Source organism: Caretta caretta, chromosome 1, assembly GCF_965140235.1.
Source record: "Caretta caretta isolate rCarCar2 chromosome 1, rCarCar1.hap1, whole genome shotgun sequence".
Classification (NCBI taxonomy): Eukaryota; Metazoa; Chordata; order Testudines; family Cheloniidae; genus Caretta; species Caretta caretta.
This window is the reverse complement of record NC_134206.1, coordinates 192,897,039-192,920,098: the sequence shown is the minus strand read 5'-3', so window position 1 is coordinate 192,920,098 and position 23,060 is coordinate 192,897,039. Positions and strand designations below refer to the sequence as shown.

General features: G+C 42.3%; 2 protein-coding genes across 2 annotated transcripts in view; both read left to right on the top strand.

The window, feature by feature from the left end:
* The window catches only part of TMPRSS7 (transmembrane serine protease 7), a 59,036-nt gene that overhangs the window by 21,007 nt on the left and 14,969 nt on the right, over positions 1–23,060 (top strand). Inside the window, exons 6-10 of the mRNA XM_048870416.2 lie at positions 971–1,009; positions 3,495–3,723; positions 7,911–8,041; positions 10,202–10,314; positions 16,929–17,035. Coding sequence (XP_048726373.2) covers positions 971–1,009; positions 3,495–3,723; positions 7,911–8,041; positions 10,202–10,314; positions 16,929–17,035 — 619 coding nt within the window. The remainder of the gene's footprint in view (positions 1–970; positions 1,010–3,494; positions 3,724–7,910; positions 8,042–10,201; positions 10,315–16,928; positions 17,036–23,060) is intronic.
* C1H3orf52 (chromosome 1 C3orf52 homolog) overlaps positions 15,354–23,060 on the top strand; it is a 78,824-nt gene continuing 71,117 nt past the window's right edge. The window contains exon 1 of the mRNA XM_048870452.2: positions 15,354–15,370. The gene's annotated coding sequence lies outside the window, so the exon portion shown is untranslated. The remainder of the gene's footprint in view (positions 15,371–23,060) is intronic.

Genomic DNA, 23,060 nt, shown 5'->3' with positions numbered 1-23,060 from the left:
TAATTTATGATAAAAGCAAAAAGCTACATCGAGGCCCCATTTCAGGTGGAAGATGAACTGAAGCACTGAATCCCAAGGCTCCCCAACTTTGGGAAGATTTGAATTCAGTTTAATTTGTTGGCACCATAAGAGTGAACTTCCTGATTTTGTAAGACACAAATCCCAGTCCTCTCACTAACATTAGTTCAATCTGTTTGCCTTTAATCTAAGGATTGTTGTTTTTTTAAGAACAAAGGCAAAGGACCATGCTTTTTTGGTGAGGACCTTTCTCATCTATGTTTGCCTAGAAAGGGGGCTGTGCCCTGATTGTGGAAGGCAGTGAGAGACTTCTTATGTGACTGATGACCAGGAAGTTCCTATCCTGTATTAAGGGCCGAATCTTGAAGGTGCTGAGCATGCTCAACTCCTACTGCCTTCAGTGGCAGTTGAGTGCTCAGCAGCTCACGCAGTTGGGGGCCTTTAGATTTTAGTGAGGACGAGGACACGGGTGATGCATCATTCAGTGCATTCACTGATGACATGGCCCTAAATCAGACTACAACATGTGCAAGTTGAGCAGTGTGGGCCCCTAAGATCTAACACAAAACTGTGTGTTCTGCCTCCATAGTGGCCAGATAGCACACTCTGGCAGGTGTGTAGCCTGAGAAACAAATAGGGTTTCTGATGATCAGCAATTGGACAGGTTCTAGGATGGATGGGATTTTCTCAGTGTTGAATCTCCCTTAAAAGTGTGAGAGCTGGAATTACTAAAATTATATGAATTTATTCCACAGAATTCTCACTGCTCTTTCTTTGCTGAGCCTATTCAGGTGTCAGACACTCTCCACAGAGTATTATGAAACTGATAGCTGAAATATGTAAAGTGTAGTCATTACTAAGTTTATATGGATTTGGCTAGATTTAAATATTAGATTTTTTGAATTCCATGTAAAATATGAGCAGGTTCACTTTAATTTCTTTTCCAGTGCAGCTGGGCTTCGATCAGATTATTCTTCAACAACTGGAACAGGTAATTTTGGTGGTGGTGGTTGTTTGTTTTGTTTCCATAGTCACTATGTTTTATTCCCTTGTAATGAGATGTGCATTTGCTCAGTTTTGTTCTACCAGGGTAAAATTCAGCCATGGCATGTATGTGTGGAGCTGCCATTGCAGTCAAAGTCCTGCTTGTGCCCAAGCACAGAATCTGTCTCTGAAAATATTGTTTGGTGGTATTTTGATAGACATCACAAACCACTATCGATATATGCTTTATAATTATGTCTGTGTGAAACTCCAAGGCTTAGGTTTTCGGGGTGTATTATTGTCCTCCACTTTGTTCCCTCTGAAATTACATAATGAGTTTAGTGTCTGAATGAATCCCATAACTTAAAGCAAAAGTTGCTCAAAACTGCTTAGTTTTTCCTGACCTTAGGGGTTGACACCATGCAGAGCCTCACTTGGTTTCACACTCTTGCCATAAATCGGAGTTGCTTGAAACTCAGATCTCATTTGCTAAAATGTTCATGTACTTGATGGTTTCTTGGATTCATTCTAGGCCATAGCAGCAGTTGGCACGGGGTCTACAGGGTTCTTTCTACATGCTTTTTTAAGTATGTTAAGGAGCCACTTATGGGACTGAAATAGTACAAGATGTGTGTTCCAACTCCATGGTAATGGCAATAACATGAAGATCAGATCTTGCATTAATTTAGTCCTGTATGTGGCTCCTCTAGATGGGAAAAGAGGGAGGGGAGAAGGAAAAAGAGGACCATTTGATACAAACAGATGTTTGAGATTCTCTCTCCTAAACATGAATGGAAAAGATGACATCACGTTCTAGTCCTCCTTTGTCCACATGATACACTCACTGTGTATGTGAGAGCAGTTGGTAATTGGTATCTAAAAGAAGCTTGATACTGGAATACCATGGGGCTGCAGGTAAACATTTAAATTAATTTTCCAGAGTGATCTAGGAAAACTTGCACTGGTGCTATCTTGTTTCATGCCTGACTTCAGTTAGTTATTGAAATGATTTACTTTCACAATTACTAAAATAACCCACAAAATTACTGTAGTCAAATGAAATTAATAAAAATTAGTTGTCAGCAAAGCTGATCTTGTACTGGGGGCAGTGGGTGGAATGAACATCTGTTATGAATCAAAAACTGATTTTTGCTGACTAATAACTGCACTAATTCTGAAAAAAAAAAAAGAACTATGTGAGAGAGAAATTGAGTTTATGTTGAAGGTATGTGACATTTATGCTGTTCAGTCATTGATGTGAATAAATATTTCAAGAATATTAAGGGACATTTGAAAGCCTCAGAAATACCTGCTTTTTCCTGCATTAACTCACCACTGATTAGCCTCTCAGCTCTAATAATTTACACTTCTGCAAAGAAGACTTGTTGGCAACCTTGCTAGGAGCTTGGTGCTACTCGTCATGTTAAGAGAAATATTTAATTTGGTTTACCAGTTGCAACATAGTAATACAGCTGCTTTTGGGTTCACCCACAGATGCATTTACAAATATTCCAGTAATCTTTTCATTGATGTTTCAAGGGGGTAACTATCTGAGCTGAGGAAAATGTACCCTTTTCATTTGTAAAGACTGAGGTAATTACCTTGTGTGGGCCCAATTCTTTTGTATTCCCCCTCTTTCCTTTTAAAGAATAGTGCTAAGAGTTTCAGGTATGAATAAATTGAAAATCCCAAAGCTTTTTGAATTGAAACTAAGGGCTTGACAGTTACATAAACTGGCTCATCTTAACTTAAATTAAAGTTTGCCAACTTCAATGGTACTTTCCAATGAGCTTTGTTCAAATTTCAATTTTTGTCATAAACTGAAACCAGACAAGTTATATGTGGTTTGGGGCTTTCTTGGGAATGTTGCACCAAACCCTAATAATTTGTACTATTTGCGCTGTAGACTTGCTGGCAGAATTGTTAGCCTGTTTCTTTTAACAAGTAAAAGAGCAATATCTAAGCAGATGGACACTTCAGTTGAGAAACCTTAATGACAGCAACACAACAGTGCACTTTGGATGTTCTGAAGCTTAGAAATCAATGGTGCACAGTGGAGACCAGAAATCTCACAGATTTCTGCCATGTGGCTGGACAAACTTTTCACAATGAACAATTAGAATTTACCTCTTTTTTCTGTTGACCCGTGAACCCTTGTGTATGTCAAATGTATTGTGCAAATAGCAGCTTTTCAAAATGACAGTACTTCTAGTGCAAATGCTTCTTCAAATATTTATTCATGCTGGCATGCACCCTGCTTTTATTCTCTCCCAATTTTCTTGTGGCTATAACTGTCTTTAATCATAGACTTGTGGATAAATAAGGCTGTAAAAGCCAGTGGGATATATTGGCATGTTCTGTTCACAAGAAACTTTATGAATACACTTGTTACATTTGTCCATCTTGTTTCACTCTCCTTCTCCCGCACCCAACCCCGACTTGACTAGGTGCAGTGAGTCAATATTAATGTTGAAAATGTGGTATTTCTACAGGAACAAATTGCATATATGATCTATACGCAGATCGTCTGCATCGGCACTTTCCACTGGACATCACTGCTACCTCAGGGAGAATTATTTGTTATTTCAAATTGATTGCATTAGTGGGCCATCTAATTCGTCTCTCTATAGCGTCTATTCGCATTGAAGCAGATAACTGCATCACTGACTCACTGACCATTTATGACTCCTTGATGCCAATCAAAAGTAAGATACTCTACCGGTATGTATATATTTTAAATGAGAATTCTTTGGTTCTGCAAACTTTTCATGAGTTTTTTTTGTGTTTTTACTTTTTAGTTTAAGTACTCACTAAATTTTGTGTTTTGTACAAATGATGATAATGAACTTCATTATCTTACGTGAAGAAATGAGTGGAAAAACTGGTCTTGCTAATGAAAAGGCATTTGGAAAATGGTAAATTGTTAACTTAGATGCAAAAGTGTGAAAATATGCAGCTTGTTATTGGGCAGAATTTCCATTTCCTTTCAGGAAGCATGGGTAGACTGGAAGAAATTTCAAAATTTCATCCTTTGAATAAATTAGGAGATGACAAGAAACTTTGCTTTCTTGTGTGAAAACTGATTACCTTGCACTGCTCTAAAAACTACTATCTTGGTTCTGCTGACACTACTCCAGTTCCACTGTGTGATCTTTTCTCAGCTGTCCTATGGCTTTCAAGTGCAAGTAATATTTGTATTTTAAGGATTGTACAGTTTATACCTTACTTAAAAGTTTGAGTACTGTGAATTTTTGTAGCTGGAGAGAGTTGGTGAGCAGGGTTTTTTTTGGAGGGTCAGACAGATATTTTTGTTCTGTGTTTGTGTGGTACTTAGCACAATGGGTTCTTGTGCCCTGATTGGGTCCACTGGATACTATTGGAATAATAATATAGAGTACAGGAGTAATATGGGCAGTGACCGCTTCTTCCACTCTGCTCTGCTCAAGTGATTCAACTCTGACCTGGAGAGAACACCATGTACAGATGGAAAGCTTAATTTTGTAGCCCTTTAAATCCCTTTTTCCTGCCCAGTAAGAGGGTGGAGGATTTTGTATTCTGAACACCCATCCTGTGGAAACTTTACTGAGATCACTGGCTCAGTTCATACAGGTTTCCAGACCACTATTAGTGGCAACATCCTTGTTACACTTTTCCGTAAGTGAACTGTGAAAGGCCAATACAATTTCCCCGAGCCAGCCAGACTGTGATTGGCTTCAGAATGTAAATGTTTTGGTTCTTAGAAAGGTGATAAGACCATTTTTTTTTTCTTACTGGTTTTGTCATCTGTACTCTTATGTGTCTCACTAACGAATGTAAGAGTTCAGGGAAATGGTGTCAAGCTGCCTGGAGTCAGGGGGGTGAAAGCGTCCTAAAAGTGTAAGTGTGCGTGTGTGTGGGGGGAGAGAGACCACCAGAGCCTGAACCTTGGCCCTACCCCTTTCCCCTGAGGCCCCACCCTCCCGCTCGCTTGTCTCCACCTCCACACCCCCAGCGCTCGCCCTTACAGCTGGTACCCTGTCTGGAGTGGTTCATGACCGAGAGTGCCTACCTCAGGGCACACTCTCAGAAAAGAGGGCAGACCCTCCAAACTCGATGAGTTCTATAATTAGATTTCACCAAGCCAGTAACAAATGTGAACGTCTGGATCACTATATCAGTCTTACTATGGAGTCACAGACAGACTGGAGAAGTCTAACGGGACTATCTTGCCACCCAGACAAACTGGACTTAGTGGAAAATGGCCACTTAAACAAAAAGTCACACCATATTCAGGTTGCTTCCAGTCCCAAGAGACCAATCACTTACCCCAGATCAGTTGATACTCTAGAAGATCTACACCAAGGACAATACCTGTAGCCGGTACTGTAATAAATTTATTTAAAGGTTTATTCACTAGAAAAAAGGACTGACTTATTTACAGGTTAAAGCAAGCGTATGCACACACACTAGTGAGTTACCATCTAAATCCTAAGAGTGACAGAGTTGTAGTGATCTGTCTATTCAAAGTGTCTTTCAGGGCACAGCCCCTGGGGATCTCTGAGTTCAGTTTAGAATCTCTGGCCCTCCAGCGTTCAAACAACCAAAAAGATGCAGTTTCCTCTTGTCCGAGATTTTTATTCTCTTCTCCCAGAATTTATGATGATGGGTTGAGTTCATGTGCACTTCTTCTCTTCGTGGATTGCGGAGGGGAGCAATCAACAGTCCTTTCGTCCACAATGGTTTGAATGGTGTCTATGCGCCTTCTTCTGTTGGGCAGGAGATAACCGCTCCTGTGGCAAACTAGTATTTCACACTTTGGTAATGCTTCTCTCCTGATTGGGGGGGTTTACAATTTCAGAGCAAACACTTAAATACTACCTTATAATCTTTATAGTATAAGTGAGATTGATACATGCAGCAACATACAAGCATTTCCTAGAGTCTAAACACTAAATACATTCTTTAGAGACTAATACCTATTTTGAGCAAAACTCACATACAGGTGACCTGGCCTGGTCTCCAGCTACGAGGTTGTCAGTTCTGAGCTAATGCCTGTAGCCTGGGCAAGAGTTGGCATTTGGCCTGCCAGCATCACAAATGGTACCTGTCCTCTCCCCCCTGTCCATGGGCCTGCTAGGGCGCCCACTCTAGGCTTCAGGTCAGTGGAGTTTAAAATTCAGCAAATTTTTATCTTTGTTTCATAAGGCGAGTCCAGGATATTGGCTTCTGTCATACCCAGTTCTTAAAATATTATTATCTTGGCAAACATTTCAATAGTGTCAATATGAATAAAAAAAAATCTTATTTCTGTGGCAGAAAATCTAACCTACCTGGATAGATAAGAACTTAATTTGAGCCATTCTGCTCTTTGTGTCTTTAAAAATCCAGAGGGAATCAAAAATGTCAATACTGCCTGAGGGAGGAAAAGGAAGAGACCTTAAGGGATTAAGTGACATGCCCCCAACCTCTCAGTCAGTCAGGGAGTGAGGAAGAAGGGGGAGGAACTGTTATGGAGAATGTCTGGTGATCGCATAAATGACTGAGACATTTGGTGGCAAAATGGTCAAGCAGCTGAACAGGAGAGATGGGGAGCTGAGTCAAATGATGACGAGAGAGGAAGGAGAGCTGGCATGTTTAACGGATAAGAAAAGGAAAAGGCATTTAGGAAACTTTCCCACCACCAGCTTTGTTTATGGTTGCAGCTGAGATGAGTAATGTGAAGTCTCTGAATGACTCATTCAGCTTTGAGTTCCACAGAGCAGCAGACTTTGGCAATTATATTTAGTATGGAAGCAAGATTTGAGGGCTGGAAATGTGAATAAGACTAGAATATGGAAGGGCATATGCATCACTAGAAGTTGTGGGGATCAAATGTGTGTTGCTCTTTGAAATGCCACCGGAACTGACAGGGCCAGATTTTTTTCTCTGAGGAGTGTCCTTTTATAACTAAAAAGAATAATATGGTGCAGTTGATCAGAAGTACTTGTGCATTGTCTGGTTTATTTTCAGTATTAAAATGGAAAACCCCCAAACACCTCCCTACCCCCGCTAAAAGCAATAGTAGCAAACCATGAGCTAGCTTCACTGTTTGCTGACCAGAAAATAGTATAAAAGCACATGTCTTTCTAGAGCAGGGGCGGGCAAACGTTTTGGCCTGAGGGCCACATCAGGTTTCCAAAATTGTATGGAGGGCTGGTTAGGGGAGGCTGTGTCTCTCCAAACAGCCAGGCGTGGCCCAACACCCCACACCCCCTGCTTCTCACCCCCCGATGGCTCCCCCTGGGGCTCCTACCCTATCCACCATTCCCTGTCCCCTGACCACCCCTGGACCCCCCTGCCGCCCCTCCAACCCCCCCATCTCATTCCTGACTTGCCCCCCGGGACCCCTGCCCCCTCCAAACCCCCTTCTCCCTGTCCCCTGACTGCCGCCCGATCCAACCCCTCCTCTCCTTCCTGACTGCCCCCCCAGGACCCCTGCCCCATCCAACCCCCCTGTTCCCCGCCCTCTGACCGCCCCAACCCCTATCCCCACCCCCGCCCCCTGAACACCGCCCCCAACTCCCCTGCCCTCTATCCAACCCCCCCGCCCTTTACCGCACTGCCTGGAGCACCGGTGGCTGGCGGTGCGGCACGGGGCGCTGAGGCTGCAGGGGAGGAGGGACAGCGGGGGAGGGGCCGGGGGCTAGCCTCCTAGGCCAGGAGCTCAGGGGCCGGGCAGGAGGGACCCGCAGGCTGGATGTGGCCCGCGGGCTGTCATTTGCCCACCTCTGTTCTAGAAGGACAGGTCAGTGATTATAAAGTAGAGTTTGGACGGAAGATGGCTTTACAAACTTGGTTGTCCATGGAAACTTTGCACATTTAATAACAAGACTGATGTGCTTTTAATACAATACTATTCATGTGTGTGCTGTCACTGTTTTCCCCTTTAGAATTTGTGAACCAACCATCTCATTAATGTCATTTGTTTCCACAAATAACCTGATGCTGGTAACGTTTAAGTCAACACAAATACAGCAACTGAAGGAAGTTCACGGGTACTTTGAGGTCATTACACAAGAAAGTAAGTTATTATCTAAATGAATTTGTATTTTTCATGGAGATGCCACTCAAACCCCATAGGCTGACTTAATGAATTTGGATAACTCCTGGTCAGCTTCCTTTAGTCCTTCTTTCTCTTCTACCTCCTATATCATCTCTCTCTCTCTCATGTGCTTCAGCACCAACTTCTCTCTCTTCTGAATTGTTTTTTTATCATGCTGACTCCCAGCATGATAAAATTTCCCTATTTTTTTTTCCCTTCCTGTGGTCATGCTTGTTTGGATTATCTATTGTTAAGTGAAAGCAGTCATGGAAGTACATTTAAAAACAACTTGACTGAACTTGTATTTCAAACTAATCACAAGTCCTGTACTCCAATATGCCAGTAGATGGAGTTGTTGTGTTAACTGAGTGACTGTCTATAAATAAGGCACACAAGTGTAAACTATTCCTCCCACTCACAGCTTCCTGTTAAGAAGTCATTATTTACTGCAGGCAGCTTTTCGGGATCACAGTGTAGTACTATGGGTGAGACAAGAAGTTGTTGCAGATTTTTGACCAACTGAAGGGCCATTGTCCATTTATAAACATAAACAAATACTGTGTTTGGACATGTTATTTTAATTAATCATGTTTATAAGAGGAATGCTTAAGAGGCAACCAGGAATGGGGCCCCATTGTGCTAGGTGCTGTACAAATACAGCGCACTAGACAGTCTCTGCCCCCAAAGAGCTCATAGTCTAAATGAGACAGACACAGGGTAGGGGAAATGGGTATAATGGACAAGTAGAGTGAATGATATGATGGTGGCAAACATGTTGGTGCCACAATTTTATTCTTGGCTTGTGGGGTATGAGTTGTGGGGAGTAAGGAGGGGAAAAGTTACATGGAAAGGAAACTGAAAGGAGAGGGGATGTTGCAGGGGCAGGTGTGGCGTGAAGCTGAAGAGGAGAGATGGTGAGGGAGGGGTTGGAGGAAACAGCCAATCAGCACAGAGCAGAGCAAGTCCAGTCTCTGAGATTATTAGCATTCCTGGGTCCCTGCTTTAGCTACTTATGCAGCTGCTCCTACAGGCTGGAGTCTGACTGGCAGTACTAAGACTGAAGGTGTTGAGTACTAAAGTATTCAGCATTCAAGCAATTTTGTTGTTTAACTCTTCAGATCTTGTTTACGTTTTAAATTTCTCTGTTTGGGCAATAAATATAGACAAGCAGGTTTTAGACCTTTGTAAATAATCCATTTCTTTTCAATTTCTCTTTGAGATTAAGAGGTGACTTCATCAGGCTAAAAGTACTTGCTTGGGGAACAGAAATTTGATGAAAAAGGGCTCTACGATCTAGCAGATGAAGGTATAACTTAGTTCAATGGCTGGAAGCTGAAGCTAGACAAACGTAGAGTGGAAATAAGTGCAAATTTTTAATATTGAGGATGTTTAACCATTGGAACAACTTACTGAAGGTTCTGGTGGATTCTCCTGCAATAGCAATTTTGGAAATCAAGATATGCTTTAGTTCAAACAGGAATTATTTTGAGAAGTCCCTAACGCCTGTGTTATATAGGCGATCAGACAATATAATGGCAATGGTCCTTCTGGGCTTTATAAAACAGAGATTCTCATGCACTACTACAATGCAGATGTGTTTTGGTTGCAAATATACTACTTGGTAATATTTTAGGTCCGTATAACTGAGTGTGGTTAAACTTTTAAAAAGTAAACTTTCAGACATAAACTCACTGTGTGGGTTTTTTTTTTTTTTTTTTTTACAAACACGAAATACAGCTCATCAGTCTGACAAGGTCTTGTAAAATGACTTCTGTGAGCCACCTCTACTTTTGAGCTGCAGTGTGTTGGCTTGAGGTTGTTAGTTGGCAGCTGTTGAGGACCGAACAGTTAATGTGATCTGGTGACTTTCTTGTTTTGGGAGAGACATGGAGTGGATTTTCTGAGGCAGCATTCTTGGAGCTTGCCAGTTCAGTGTCTGCATTTTCAGTGCCACTCTGCTGCTGCTATTTTTGTACAGCTCTGACCTCTGATCTTTTGTGGGTGGGCCAGAATAGAACATTTAAGTTGTCCTGTTGTGTAGCCAAAGGACAGCAACTAACTTAGACACTTATCCAACAGGCTCCAAAACTGGGATATTTAAAATAATGTGAAACCTCACCAAAATATTTCTGTTTTTAGAATGTGGAAAAAGTATATTGACAAAAGAGAAAACTGACTTTGAGGGGCGAATTGTGAGTCCATATTATCCAAGCTACTATCCTCCAAAATGCATTTGTACGTGGAATTTTCAGGTAATGTCTATTCTTCTTTAGGTATTTTGCACAATTTAGGCAACAGAATCCTAAGAGTAGGCCAAAGGGAGGCTTTTGGTAGGTAGTGACGTGCTTTCTGAGAAATGGGGTAGTCATCTTGTAGAATGGTTATTGCTGAATACATGCAATGCATTGGCACCTCTAGAAAGTAACCACTGAAAGGCCCAACAGAAAGTAGCATCTCGAAATAGACAAGCGGGTCTGCAATAACAGTGGCTGCGAATTTTACTTGAAAAGCCAGGAGATTAAATCAGATTTATTTGTTAACAAGAATTATTCATGAAATGCTTAGACATAAATAATTTAAAATGTGCAGGTGTGAAGTCACTTGTGTAACAGAAAGTGTGTTCTGTCTGCTGCCATTCACCTGGGATGTGGGGCCAGATTGTAAGTGATCAGCATTCACGCAGCTGGTATCGCATTTTCCACCAGAGCAGGGGTGAAAGTAAAATACAGCTCTTACCGGTAAGGGTCCCACTCTTCCCCTCCCCCCAGAAGGGGCGGGGCCTCAGGCGGAAGGGGCGGGGCCAGAGGTGGAAGTAAGTTACATTTCTCACCCCTACAGTCCAAATACAAGCAACCCACACTTTTATGTGCCTGGGAGGGAGATTAAACAATCCTTGATCTCTGACTTTTTAGATCTAAATCTATTCTTATTCCAGGTATGTTCGAAATGTATATGTCCAGTATGGATGGATCTCTCAGAAAAGATAGCTCTTTAGTGTAGGAATCGGACCAACAGCCCCCCGCCCAGGGGCAAGGTGCCATTAAGCAGCACACATTAAGCAGAAGTTCCTGAGGTGTTAGCTGCAAGGGTGCAGGGACACACTAATGGGTGGCTATTAGTAGGGGAAGACCGGGGTGAATGAAGGACAACTAGAATAACTGCCATGAAATATACAAGATACTTAGAGAAAGTTTTGTCAATTTCAGCCTCCGCACTCTGCAGGACACCAACACCCACAAAACAAAAAGAGATCTGAGCCCCTATGTCCTCAGGACATTTCAGGTGTTTAATGCAATATATAAAGAGGGTGGAATGAAAACTACTATTTCTTTCAAAGGAGGCACAATAATTTCCCTGAATATCCAGTTTTCCCCTCCAGTCCTTTGTGGTTTTGTCTATGGGGCTATTTGCTTTCCCTGTGAATCTTTATTTGTTTTACCAAAATTGCTTTGCCCAAAATAAACCCCGATCATCAGAACACATCTTCCCACCATGTTCTCCATGTTTTTGTTTTTCTTTAAACAGTAACATTTCAAAGAGGATCTGCAAGCAGTTTGGACATCACAACCATAATCCTCTGCTGGGGAGGGAATGGGATAGATTTGAACTTGGAAATGGTTCCTGATTTTGATTGTATTTTTTGTGTGTTATATTATTGAAGATCGCCTCATCCAGGGGGCAGAAAAGAACTGCCCAGGCTTTGGTACAACAACCTTGAGTGAAATTAACAAGGAAGCCAGAAATAGCCCCTAATTCCAGGGTTCAGACCAGGGAGTGAACAGCTAAATTTAAACTGTTCTTATGCAGACAGCAGGCATCCTGGGGAGGCTTCTCCCTCAGCCAGTCCCCCTGCTCCAAACTAGAGGGGAGCCACTGCAGCCCTTGCTGAGGGGGTGGGGGGAACAGGGAGCCTAGGCTGTTGGGCAGCCTGGCTGGAGGAGGAGGGAGGAGAGAAACCAATGTGACAGTGAGTTTTCCCCTTCCACTGGCTTTTATTATCTCTGGATTTAAGCTGTGCAGTAAAATGCCTATTATATTCTGCCCCTGCCTTGGTCTCACCTCCCCTTCTCCCCCCCCCCCCCCCAACAACTGTGAATGAAATTAACAAGGATGCCAGAAAGAGCGGCGAATCCCAGTCTGAACCAGGGGGGGAGCAGCAAGTTTAAACTGTTTTTATGCAAACAGCACACATCCTGGGGAGGCTTCTCCCTCAGCCAGTCCCCCTGCTCCAAGCTAGAGGGGAGCCGCTGCAGCCTCTGCTGAGTGCGAGGGTTCGGGGAAGCACTGAGCCTAGCCCTGTCGCAGCCTGGCTGGAGGAGGAGGGAGGAGAGAAACCAATGTGACAGTGAGTTTTCCGCTTCCACTGGCATTTATTACCTCTGGATTTAAGCTGTGCAGCCAAATGGCTATTGTATTTCTGCCCCTGCCTTGGTCTCACACAACCCCCACTACCCCGCTCCCACCAACAACCCTGAGTGAAATTAACAAGGAAGCCAGAAATAGCCCTGAATCTGTGGTTCAGACCGCAGAGTGAACAGCTAAATTTAAACTGTTCTTATGCAGGCAGCAGGCTACCTGGGGAGGCTTCTCCCTCAGCCAGTCCTCCTGCTTCCTGCTACAAGCTAGAGGGGAGCCCCTGCAGCCCCTGCTTAGTGCGGGGGTCGGGGTGAACCATGGGCTGGAGGAGGAGAGGGAGAGAAACAACAACACAAATGTGACAATGAGTTTTCCCTTTCCAAGCTTTTATTAGCTTTTAGTTTGAACTTTTTGTTCTGCAGCCAAAAGAGGTGAAAGTGAGCCGGTACTGAATGCTCCACTTATTTGCCAGTACACTACTGGATCTTTTTTTACAGGTACTCCAGACCTGACCGTACCGGCTTACTTTCACCTCTGCGCCAGAATTAAGCGCCTCTCATTTAACGTGTAAGGCAAGATTTGTCAACACCTTAGCACCCAACAGTCACTTTGCTGCCTAAAGGGAAGCTCAGCTCTTTTGGAAAATCTGGCCCCTGGTGCTAATGTATACAAATGTAAAGCAATGCAAAACAGCGTGAAGTGCAGTGACACCTGTCCCCAGGCTGTGTGTAGACAGTGTTTGCCTTCTGATCATCTCAACTCCAAACAGTTCAGCCAGTCTTCTAAAACATCTCAGACTGATTCTGCACAGTCTTTACTTGTGTTGAAGAGGTGGCTGATAAATGCAGGTAACTAATGTTGCAAAATACTCGGTACCTTTTTGGATGGTCATTTAATAAAAGTGGGGTCTTGTATACACCTTGAATTGTAGTAATATTACTTTGAATGCCTCTGTGTTCTCCTCTCATATCCGTGGATCTGCAGGCACTCTTCGTGCATTGTACATTTCAGGATTCATAGTGACAAGTCCTAGTTATTTGTGATGTCAGTGAAGAGTCACTTCACCAGGAAAAGAGGCTGAGTCTGTAGCTTGGGGATTACAGCAGTCATCGGGGTGCGGGACCCAGGTTCAAGTCCCTGCTCCAGTCATATTAATTATTTATACAAATTGGAACTGCTTCAACAGGAGAGTGTGGCAATGTCTACTCTTCGAGGCGGTGTGTAATTCCCAGCTTGAGGAGACATACCTGCATTAGCTCCATCAGAGCTAGTGCACTAAAAAGAGTATAGCTGTGGCAGTATGAGGGGCCATCCACCCTGAGCACTTGCTGTCTGAGACACGTATTCAGGGCAGCATGTCACCGTGGCTATGCTCCATTTTTAGTGCATTAGTTCTGTCAGAACTAGCCTGGGTATCTTTCCTCAAGCTGGGAATTATGCCCATAGCTCAAAGTGTAGACAGCCTGAGGGAACAAACGCTGCATGATAGATGTGCAGTCTCCTGGTTTAACTCACAACTGGAAGGTGCTCAAATACTACCATCATGAGCACGATATAAAAACCTGTGTAGAATAGAATAGAGAGACCCATGCCAGAATATCTCGTAGCTCAGTGACTAAGGCACTCTTCTCAAATGTGGGAAACACAAGTTAAAATCCCTTCTCCACCTCAGGTAGAGGGGGCAATTGAATCCAGGTCTCCCACATCCTCAGTTAGTGCCCTATCCCCTGGCTAAAGATTATGAGGAGGCCAGTGGAACCACCACCTCCTCTTCCTCCCCCTCCCCCACTTTGTGACTCCGGCCTGAAAAATTGAAATGTTTTGGTAATACTGAAATGTAACTGCACATTTCAACATTACTGGTACATTTTGATTTTTTTGGTTTGGTTGAAACTATTCAGTAAATTCACTAATAGTTTTGCTGCTACTGAAATTGCATTTTTTGGTCATTAAAATATTGGCAAATTTTTTTTCACCCAGTCTGGTTGTCAGTTTTTTAACATGGGCAAAACATTTTGCCCGAGTTTTTGTTCTCAGAAACCGCTGAACTAGTTTGCCAGAAATATTTAGCCTGTATCAGACTTCCAGCACAGAAAACTTCAGCCCACACACAGTTTAGGTTTGAAGTTGTAAGCAACTGAAAACAGGATCTTATTATAGGAAGTATTGGGCTCAGGTTATTACAAAGAAAACGAAGCTGGTTTAAAAACAAAACAACCAAAAAAAAAAAAAACAGATTCAAAATGTTGCCCTTGTTTCACTGTGGAGACAGACCAATTTCCACAACTTTTTGGGAAAACTTTGGTCACTTTTCTCAGTATGTTAGAACTTTTTTTTCATTTTAACTGTCCTTATTTGTATTGTGGTAGTACCTAGCAGTCCCCGTCATAGACCAGGGCCCCATTGTGCTGTGCGCTGCACAAACACAACTACAAAATGGCCCTTGCCCCGAAGAGTTTACAGTCTAAGGATCAGCCAGCAGATGGATACAGACAAACTGGGGTGCACAAGGAATCAATGAGACAATATTGGTCAGCATGTTAGCTAGTGTTCTCGGTACACCAGCAGCCTAACTATTATCAAGCATGAATGTGGGGAGGAGTTTATCTAGAGGACAAAAGAGAGTTCTATCATGAGAGCTGCAGGGACACTAAACTCTGTGCTTTACCAGAGAACTGAAGAATGAGCTCTCACTTGGAAGTCCCTCCCTTTGCATTCTGCAATGTATCCTGGTCCCTTCTGGAAAATGGAAGCCCGACAACTCTGTTTAACTTACCTTGTACCCTTGGAACTTGTTAAGGTATTAGGGAACAAACAAAGAGCGAGTCAGTGTAGATAGCAGGAGGGCATCAAAGGAAATAACTAAGAGCAGTGATCTACACAGCAATAGTGTATTAAAAGTGGTGAAAAATTTTGAATTGGATGAGGAAGGAGGTGAAGAGATTCAGAATGGTGAGTAGCTGCTCTTTTTTTGGTGGTAGGATTTTGAGTAGCTTGGGAGCAGGGTTCATGTGGAAGAGCCAAAATATAGATATAGCTTAAATTTGTTAGTCTCTAAGGTGCGAAAAGTACTCCTTTTCTTTTTGTGAATATAGACTAACACGGCTGCTACTCTGAAACCGGAGATAAGTTGGACTCTCTAGAGACAGGATGGAGGAAATCCATCGGGACTTAATAGTTTTGATGTGGGAGGAAAGAGTCAAAACCAAACAAAAGCTTTCAAACATGTGTATTGAGGAGGACAATGGTGTTTTTTCACGGTGATGGGAGGGAGTTAAGATTTTTCCACATTGGTCTTGAGCTGTTAGGATACTTAAACAGAGGAGAGATGTGAGCCTCAATAGAAAGCATGGAAACAACTGGGAACTTTGATAAATGCAGTATTGGTAGAGTGGAAATGGATGGAAACCTAGAGTTAAAGGAGAGGAAATCAAAGCATCAGAAAGAGCCATCAATCACACTCAAGGAGTTGGGGGGGGGGGAAGGAGTAACTCACTGAAGAGGCAGGAGTTAGTGGTGTTCTTATGTGCATGTTAGAATGTTCAAACTGAAGTCAGCAAAAAGTGAGAAAGCAAATAAAATGAAGTGCTGCATGGTGAATAGTGAAAAAGAACTGCATATATAGATAACGAGGAGGGGATGAGTAAGGGAGCTAGAGAACCAGGCAAAGAATAAGAGATAGAAAGGGAACAGATTGAGTGGCTGTTGTATTGTTGGAAACTAGATAAGAACATTTGGAATGACCGAGTATGAAGGGAGAAGAACTGGGGCTATAGTGAACTTGCTCCAGACTGCTGAGAGCTTTTACCTTGTCCCCTACTATTCTTAACTCAAAAGGCCCTTCACAACATACACAGGAATTGCTTTTTGTTATGTAAGAACTAACTCTAGCCAAGCACTAGTGCTGCACTGTGCAAATGCTGTGCGTGTGGCCAAATTATACTTCTCTCATCATTAAAAGGTAGGGATGAGATCATGACTACTAGCTTCTAGTCACTTGCCTTCTGTTCCTGTAAAGTGGAACCTCTGTTGATTACATACGTCTGTGATATCCTTAGGCTTACTCTGGGTTTTAAAATGCTTTGAAATCCTCTGGATGCAATGCGCTACCAAAAAGCATAATGTTATGGAGAACTCAGTATGTACCTCAGAGTCTTAGCTGTCAGTCAGCCATGGCTGTCTGCCCTTGCTCTAATGAAGTTGGAATAGCCAGAGGCCTTTGATCTCAGTTTGAAAGCCGCATTCCATATATGGTCAGAAGATGAAAGGATTGTTTGCTTAAGAGGGATGGAAAGCCTGCAGCTGCACTTGGCCTCTGCCAACCTGAGCTTTTGCTGGCAGCTGAAAAACCATCAGGCCTGCTCAGGTGCTCTCTGTTGAGCTGTGCAAGCCAGTGCTCCCCTGTAGCTTGGTATCCCGAGAGCATAATAATTGTTAAGACAAATCTAAAGATTTTAATTCCCTGTGTGCACAAAATGTTTTTACCAGCTTTCCTGCTTGTTTGCTACAGACTCCTCAAAAGAGCCTGGGTATAGCACTGAAGTTTCATAACTACACTATCAGTGAGAAGAGCATCAAGGGCTGTGAGCGGGGATGGTGGAGAATTAATGAACACATGTAAGTATTTCCACATGGTTATTAAACTAGGAATTGTCAGTAAACTCATTCATGCTACTGAGGCATCTGGGTTAAGTAATTCTTAGAAAAAGGGGGAAGAAGAGAGATTCAGCAACAAGCATAGCATCTGTAACATGCCCCTTTGTTTGGAATGATTTGTATAACTATAAACCTAAAATCAGATATTTTTCTAATTAAAAGAACAGCTAGGCTGAAGAGAAGGGCTCTCTCTCTCTCTCCTCATGCAAGAGATAGGAATGGGAGAATGTTATGAAGACGGATGTCCTGTGAACCATGCAAAATAGCTTTGGGTTCACCGGCTTAATCAAACTGAATTTTTTGTACAACTTTTTAACCTGTAACTTAATTTCATGATTGCTCAAAAGAGATATTGAATCTTATTGGAGTCTAGTGAAAGCATATCAGGTATCATGAGGACTTTATTAGGGAAGGCATGGTTCTTCTGTCCCTATCCCCATCCCCTACCCAAAGTGCTAAGCTGGCATAGTTGGGTGCCCTGTGTGTGGTACATTTACCTGTCATTAGAATATTGCTGATTCTTTAGTTTTCCCCCCACAGGCTCTTTGCATCCATTTTTCACTCTGTTGCAGGTTGTTGTTTTTTTTTAACCCTTCCCTTCACTCTTTACTTGTTGGGTTCCCCGCTCTCCCCCGCCCCCACAATCTTGCTTTACTGGAACATCAAATCCAGTTAGCTGTTAACTCAAACTTTAACTTCTGAAGCTGCTTTGGAAACTAGTCCAAGTTTGGGCCTACTTAAGGATATGAAAAGCTCACTAGCTAGAAAAAATGCCTTCCCATTGTTATAATCCTATACAGTTAAGTATTTAAATGAGAGGCTCAACCTCCTTCTGAAGCTTCTGGCATTGACTTTTTATGGAAGCTGGTTACTGTACTACATGGACACTAAGTACTTCCCATATCAAATAGACATCCGGAGGACTTCATTTTTTCCTGAACTAGTTATAGAGTACCTGTGAAATTCCTCAGGGTACAATCTGGACTGTTGAATAGCTGTATCCCCTCAATTCTCCAGACTGGGGTGTCTCTTACACTGCTTTGCTGTGAGTAACCACTCCTGGTCTGCTCACACGCAGCCTCCATCATGTAAATTACTTCCAGCTATACAGTATGAGTGCTATGGCCAACCACTCTTGAATTACACTGCGGAGTAACACCAGCAAATTCCTAGTCCTAGACTTTCCCCCAGAAATGTGTGTCTTGTACTGCCAAGCTCTCTCCTGAACAACACAACCTCATAGAAAGTCCATCATTTTATTAATAGAAAATGATATATGCACAAATCCTGTTATTTCAAATGGAGTTTTCCAAACACTTCAGTCTGATCACACTGGTTTAGATAAAAAAAAAAATAAAACAAGTTTATTAACTACAGAAAGAGAGATTTTTAAATGATTACAAGTAATGAGGCGCAAAAGTCAGAATTGGTTACAAGAAAAAAAAAGGTAAATCACAAACTAATATCTAACTTAAGCTAAATGAATTCAAAGAAAAGGTCTCTCTCACCACATGCTTCAGCAGTCTTACTGGCTGGATTCCTTTCAGCCAGGATCCCTCCTCCAGTTCAGTGTTACTTGCCTTGTCTTTTAGGAGGTGTTGATACTTTGAGTGGAGAGAAAGGGGGGAGTATTTTGGGGCATCTGTTCCCCTTTCTTATAGTTCTCTTTTTCTTTGAAAATCTCCTCCAGCTGAGGTTCAGGAGACCAAGTCTGTGGGGACAGGAACCTCTCGCTATTTCCTTGCCAAAATGTAGATATCTTGCCCACATCCTTTTTTCTTGCCAAAGAATGGTCTCTTAACCAGGTGATAGTCGATTTGATTTTGTTGACATCTGTCTGAGGCATCAGTTTGCCTTTCGTCTCTGAGGAACTGGTTTGTGCCTGCTTTTCTAAACTCGGAACATGTCTCAGCAATGTCATAGAGTAGAATCTTACAACTTTACATACCATGTTGTCAAACATATTTTACAGGACAGTAATGATCAGCAAAGTATGAGTTTTCAAATGATACCTCACAAGGCATACTTTGTACAAAACTGTAAAAAGAGTCAATATAGGGATACATATTGTCACAGTACCTTGAAGGATTTAGGATGTAAGAAGACTTCTGGGACGATTTCATATCCAATGTGATATCTGAAAATGAAGCTGGGGTGGGGCTTTATTAGTGGGAATCTCTCCATGAAGAGCCTCTTTTAAAATAATTATGGTCCAGCTGCTTGCCTGCTGAGTCATAGGACTTTTTTTTCTTTTTTTTTTTAAAGTATGGCCCATGGTAACTTTATTTTAGTGGTGTAATTTTTGAATGTGAGGACTGGGACCATATTCCTGATCTTGGTAACCTGGTGATATTACAGCTAGGGCTGGGTCAAATTTTCCATTGAAACTGCTTTTCAAAGGAAAACCAGATGTTTAACTAAACAAACTTTTGCAGCAAGTGTCTGGAAAATAAATGCACTTCTGACCAGTTCTAACGACAGCATTAACTATGTTGGGTGAACCTGGTTAAAACGCTGCTGGAGACTGGTGTGGTTTTGAGGATTGGAGTAAGGCCTTGGAATATACTGTTGCTGTGATGACTGGGACCCCCGCATCCGAAAATTACTACAGCTGTCTGTTCTAATTACATGGGGACAGTAATCAGTCAGGGACCCACTAGTCCTACTGTATGACTTTCACTGTCTATTCAGTGAGCCCAAAAAACTTCTGCCTACCCAGAGAGCACACACATTCTGAGAACTGATTTTGCTAAAGTTTTTACAGGCTTCTAAAAATAGATGTCTTATAGTTAATGTTTCTGTGTGTGAAAACACCACCAGAAGAATTCCACATACTGTGATAAGCTGTAAACATTTCCACAAGGGACTGTTTTAAAAACTACTCTGCTTCAGCACCTCATTGTGCATCCCATCAGAAGTCACTGGCAGGTCATCTTGTGGGGGTGAGAGGAGGCAGTCTCTCCTGGCTTTGGGAGCAGGTGGTCAAGTATGGTAGCTGGTTTCTTCACTATGGAGGTGTTGGGTGCAGAGTGGGGCCCCCTTGTATTGAAGGAAGTTGAGGTATGGAGCAGGTCTCTGCTAGCTAGTAGGGAGGAATCAGATGTCTAATAAACCTCCTGCTGTGTGCGCATTCTGGCAGGTCCTCTCTTGCTGTGGGAGTGTTAGCAAGCATGTGGCAAATGAACCACACACACTCCTATTGGCACTGACAAAATGCAGTAAGTCCCTGCTCCTAGTAGTAGGGCAACAGAACTGGGGGGGGGGGGGGGCTTGGTCAACAATGCACGTGCATGAGCTCCCTTCTGCTCAGCTGTGTGAACATGGTTTGGGGTTTTACAACTCACACTTTGCATAGCTGTTCTTGTGCCATTTAAAAAGCCATATACCTCTTTCCATTTGCTGCTGGAGCAGAATCTCCTTCATACTTAATTTTGCTTTGCATGGGAGCTTTATTGCACCAAAACCCCTCACAGGAACAACTTTTCCATTCTATACAGTAGACGGTTGTGGTGCACACAGATGCCGGTTAATGTCCATTAGTTCTTTGAATCCTCATGACAAGTGGACTGATTAACTTCTCTGCTATCTTCTGTATTGAATATACTCTTATCTGTTTATACAGCATCTAGCACAATGTGGTTCCGGTCCTGTTGCAATAACTGGGCCTAGAAATTTACCCTAATTGTAAGCTCAAATGTAAAAAGTGAGTTGTAAGTTCATAAGATGTCACAATAACTTGTAATGATAAATGGTGATGTGGAGGAAAAGATACGAAACAGAGACTGACTGAATTATGCCAAACAAAAAGGTCTACTGATATAACTCAAGGCCAGTGTTAAGATTATACCTGGTAAACAAGAGGAGTTGGGGACTGGAGATCAGTGAATGAAAATTGGTGTGTCAGAACCTAGGCCTAATTGCTGGACAAAATAATGAGGCTGGGGAATTCTACCCATCGCTCCCTTTTGAGGTTCTGAAAGAGACTTTGGGGGAATAATTGGCTACTAGAGCAAGCTTCACCATTATGGCTGCCATCCCACCATCTCTTGAGACCCCCCCCCCTCGGGGCCTTTGTCATCCTGAGAAATATCCTGGCCAGAGGGGGACTCTCATGACATCCCCATCAATGCTGGCTTCAGCTAAATCCTAAACACCACCTGAGATGTGAGACTTTGCCCCCTTTTCTCCTCCTGTGCACCTAAATATGTCCTTTTCCTTCCCTACCTTCTTTTTTCTCTTGCCTATCTCTCTCCCTTTTCCTTCTGTTTAATAAGTGTCTGGCTTAGCTGGCCAACCTATGTATTCTGTAACACTGCTGTAAGCCTGTGATTAGAAAGTGACAACTAAAAGCAGTGTTCTAAAAGGCCCGATGCTGTTAGAAGTTTGCCAGGTCTCAAAGTAAGACTCTGTGCTGTCCTGGTGTTTTTCAAGCAGTGAGGTTGCAAGTGAATGTCAACACCAGTCTTACTTTTTTTCTGTATCTTTAATAAAAGGTTAAAATTATTAACGATGTGTATGACATGGTATTAAGCTGGTTGAGGTCTCTGTATACCAAACCTTGTTTAAAAGTGTTTACATAACCCAGTCACTGTCCAACATTAAACAGATATTTGGCCCAGATATTGAGCCTAAATTAATACAACAGAAGTACCATAATAAACAGAATGAATAAAATGTAACTTCTAGTTCCAGCCTACAAATCAGTCCTTCTCAAACAGTGCCCCAAATCCAATAATTCCTACGATCCTTTCTTGAGTTTAGTAGGTGTTAACCAAAGTTGTTTTTGAAACAATTCTGCTCTTGGCTATGCTTACAAATTAAAGGTGTTCAGCATCAATTCAACTGCTTCCATTGCTATCACCTCTTGATAATGATGGGTATTTTGCTAGTGTAGGTAAGGCCTTAAAGCTGACAGATTATTCCTTATGATAAACTGTTAGTTTGGGGAACTTTTCCTTTATTACTGTCAAATTCTAGACGAGCCTCAGTGCTTAAATGTTGCTCAGAATTTTTTCCACTTTCAAAAGCTTACCCTATTTTTAAAATGAGTCTAAAAGGCTGATGGATGGCATTCTTTTTATATATATATTTATTGTGTGTGTGTGTGTATACACATGCTAAATATAAATATTGTTTTATGGCAGTGTCTACAGATCACGTGCAGCCTCTGTGGCATCTTTTGATTAAAGGTGCCATAGAAATGCAGCTGGACGGGCTGGCGTAAGTGTTTCTTGGCATCTATGGGCAATTTAGCTTTCTCAGATTCAGTAAGTGGCATCTAGGCAGAAATCCAGAGAAGCTGTTTGCCAAGATGGCAGCTTAAACGAGATGTGCACCCAAGGCAGTTCTCCATCTTTCATTCAGTCCACTTGTTTAAAGACTTTGCTTTCAAAGGGAAAAGCCCTTGAATATTAATAGTAGATGTGGGCCTGGTGGTTGCTTGCCAGGTAACTTATTTTTTCCCTGGTACCCTTTCTCTCAAAACATCCAGGTCCTCCTTTATCCTTCTGACTGTTTCCTGCCCTCTCCTTAGGAATAAGAGGGCAGCTGGAATGCTACATTTTTATGAGGACAGGGGGACCACTTAGGCTGGTCACCAGAAGATCATTTGGAGAACTTCTTTCCACCAGTTGGTTTGTCATATCTATACCAAATATACTTTCAATGTAACATTTTCTTAATGTTTTCAAAACATTCACTTTTCATGGTGAAGTTTTTGGGTTCCAGTATTTATTTTGCCCTGAACAGAATTATAATCTAGTTCCATTTTGAATTATTTCACACTAACTGAAAGAACAAAACAGAATAAGTCTCCAAGAGACAGCACGTGTGTTCTCTTCTGCACTGCATCAGCTCTACCTCTCAGAATAGCATCTGCCCTTGGCAGGAAGACTGCTAGAAAGTTAAAGGTGCAGTACAAACAAGTCACCTCTCATAGTTACCTGCACTACACCCAGCTCATAAGAAAGCTCCCTAAGTTGTTAGA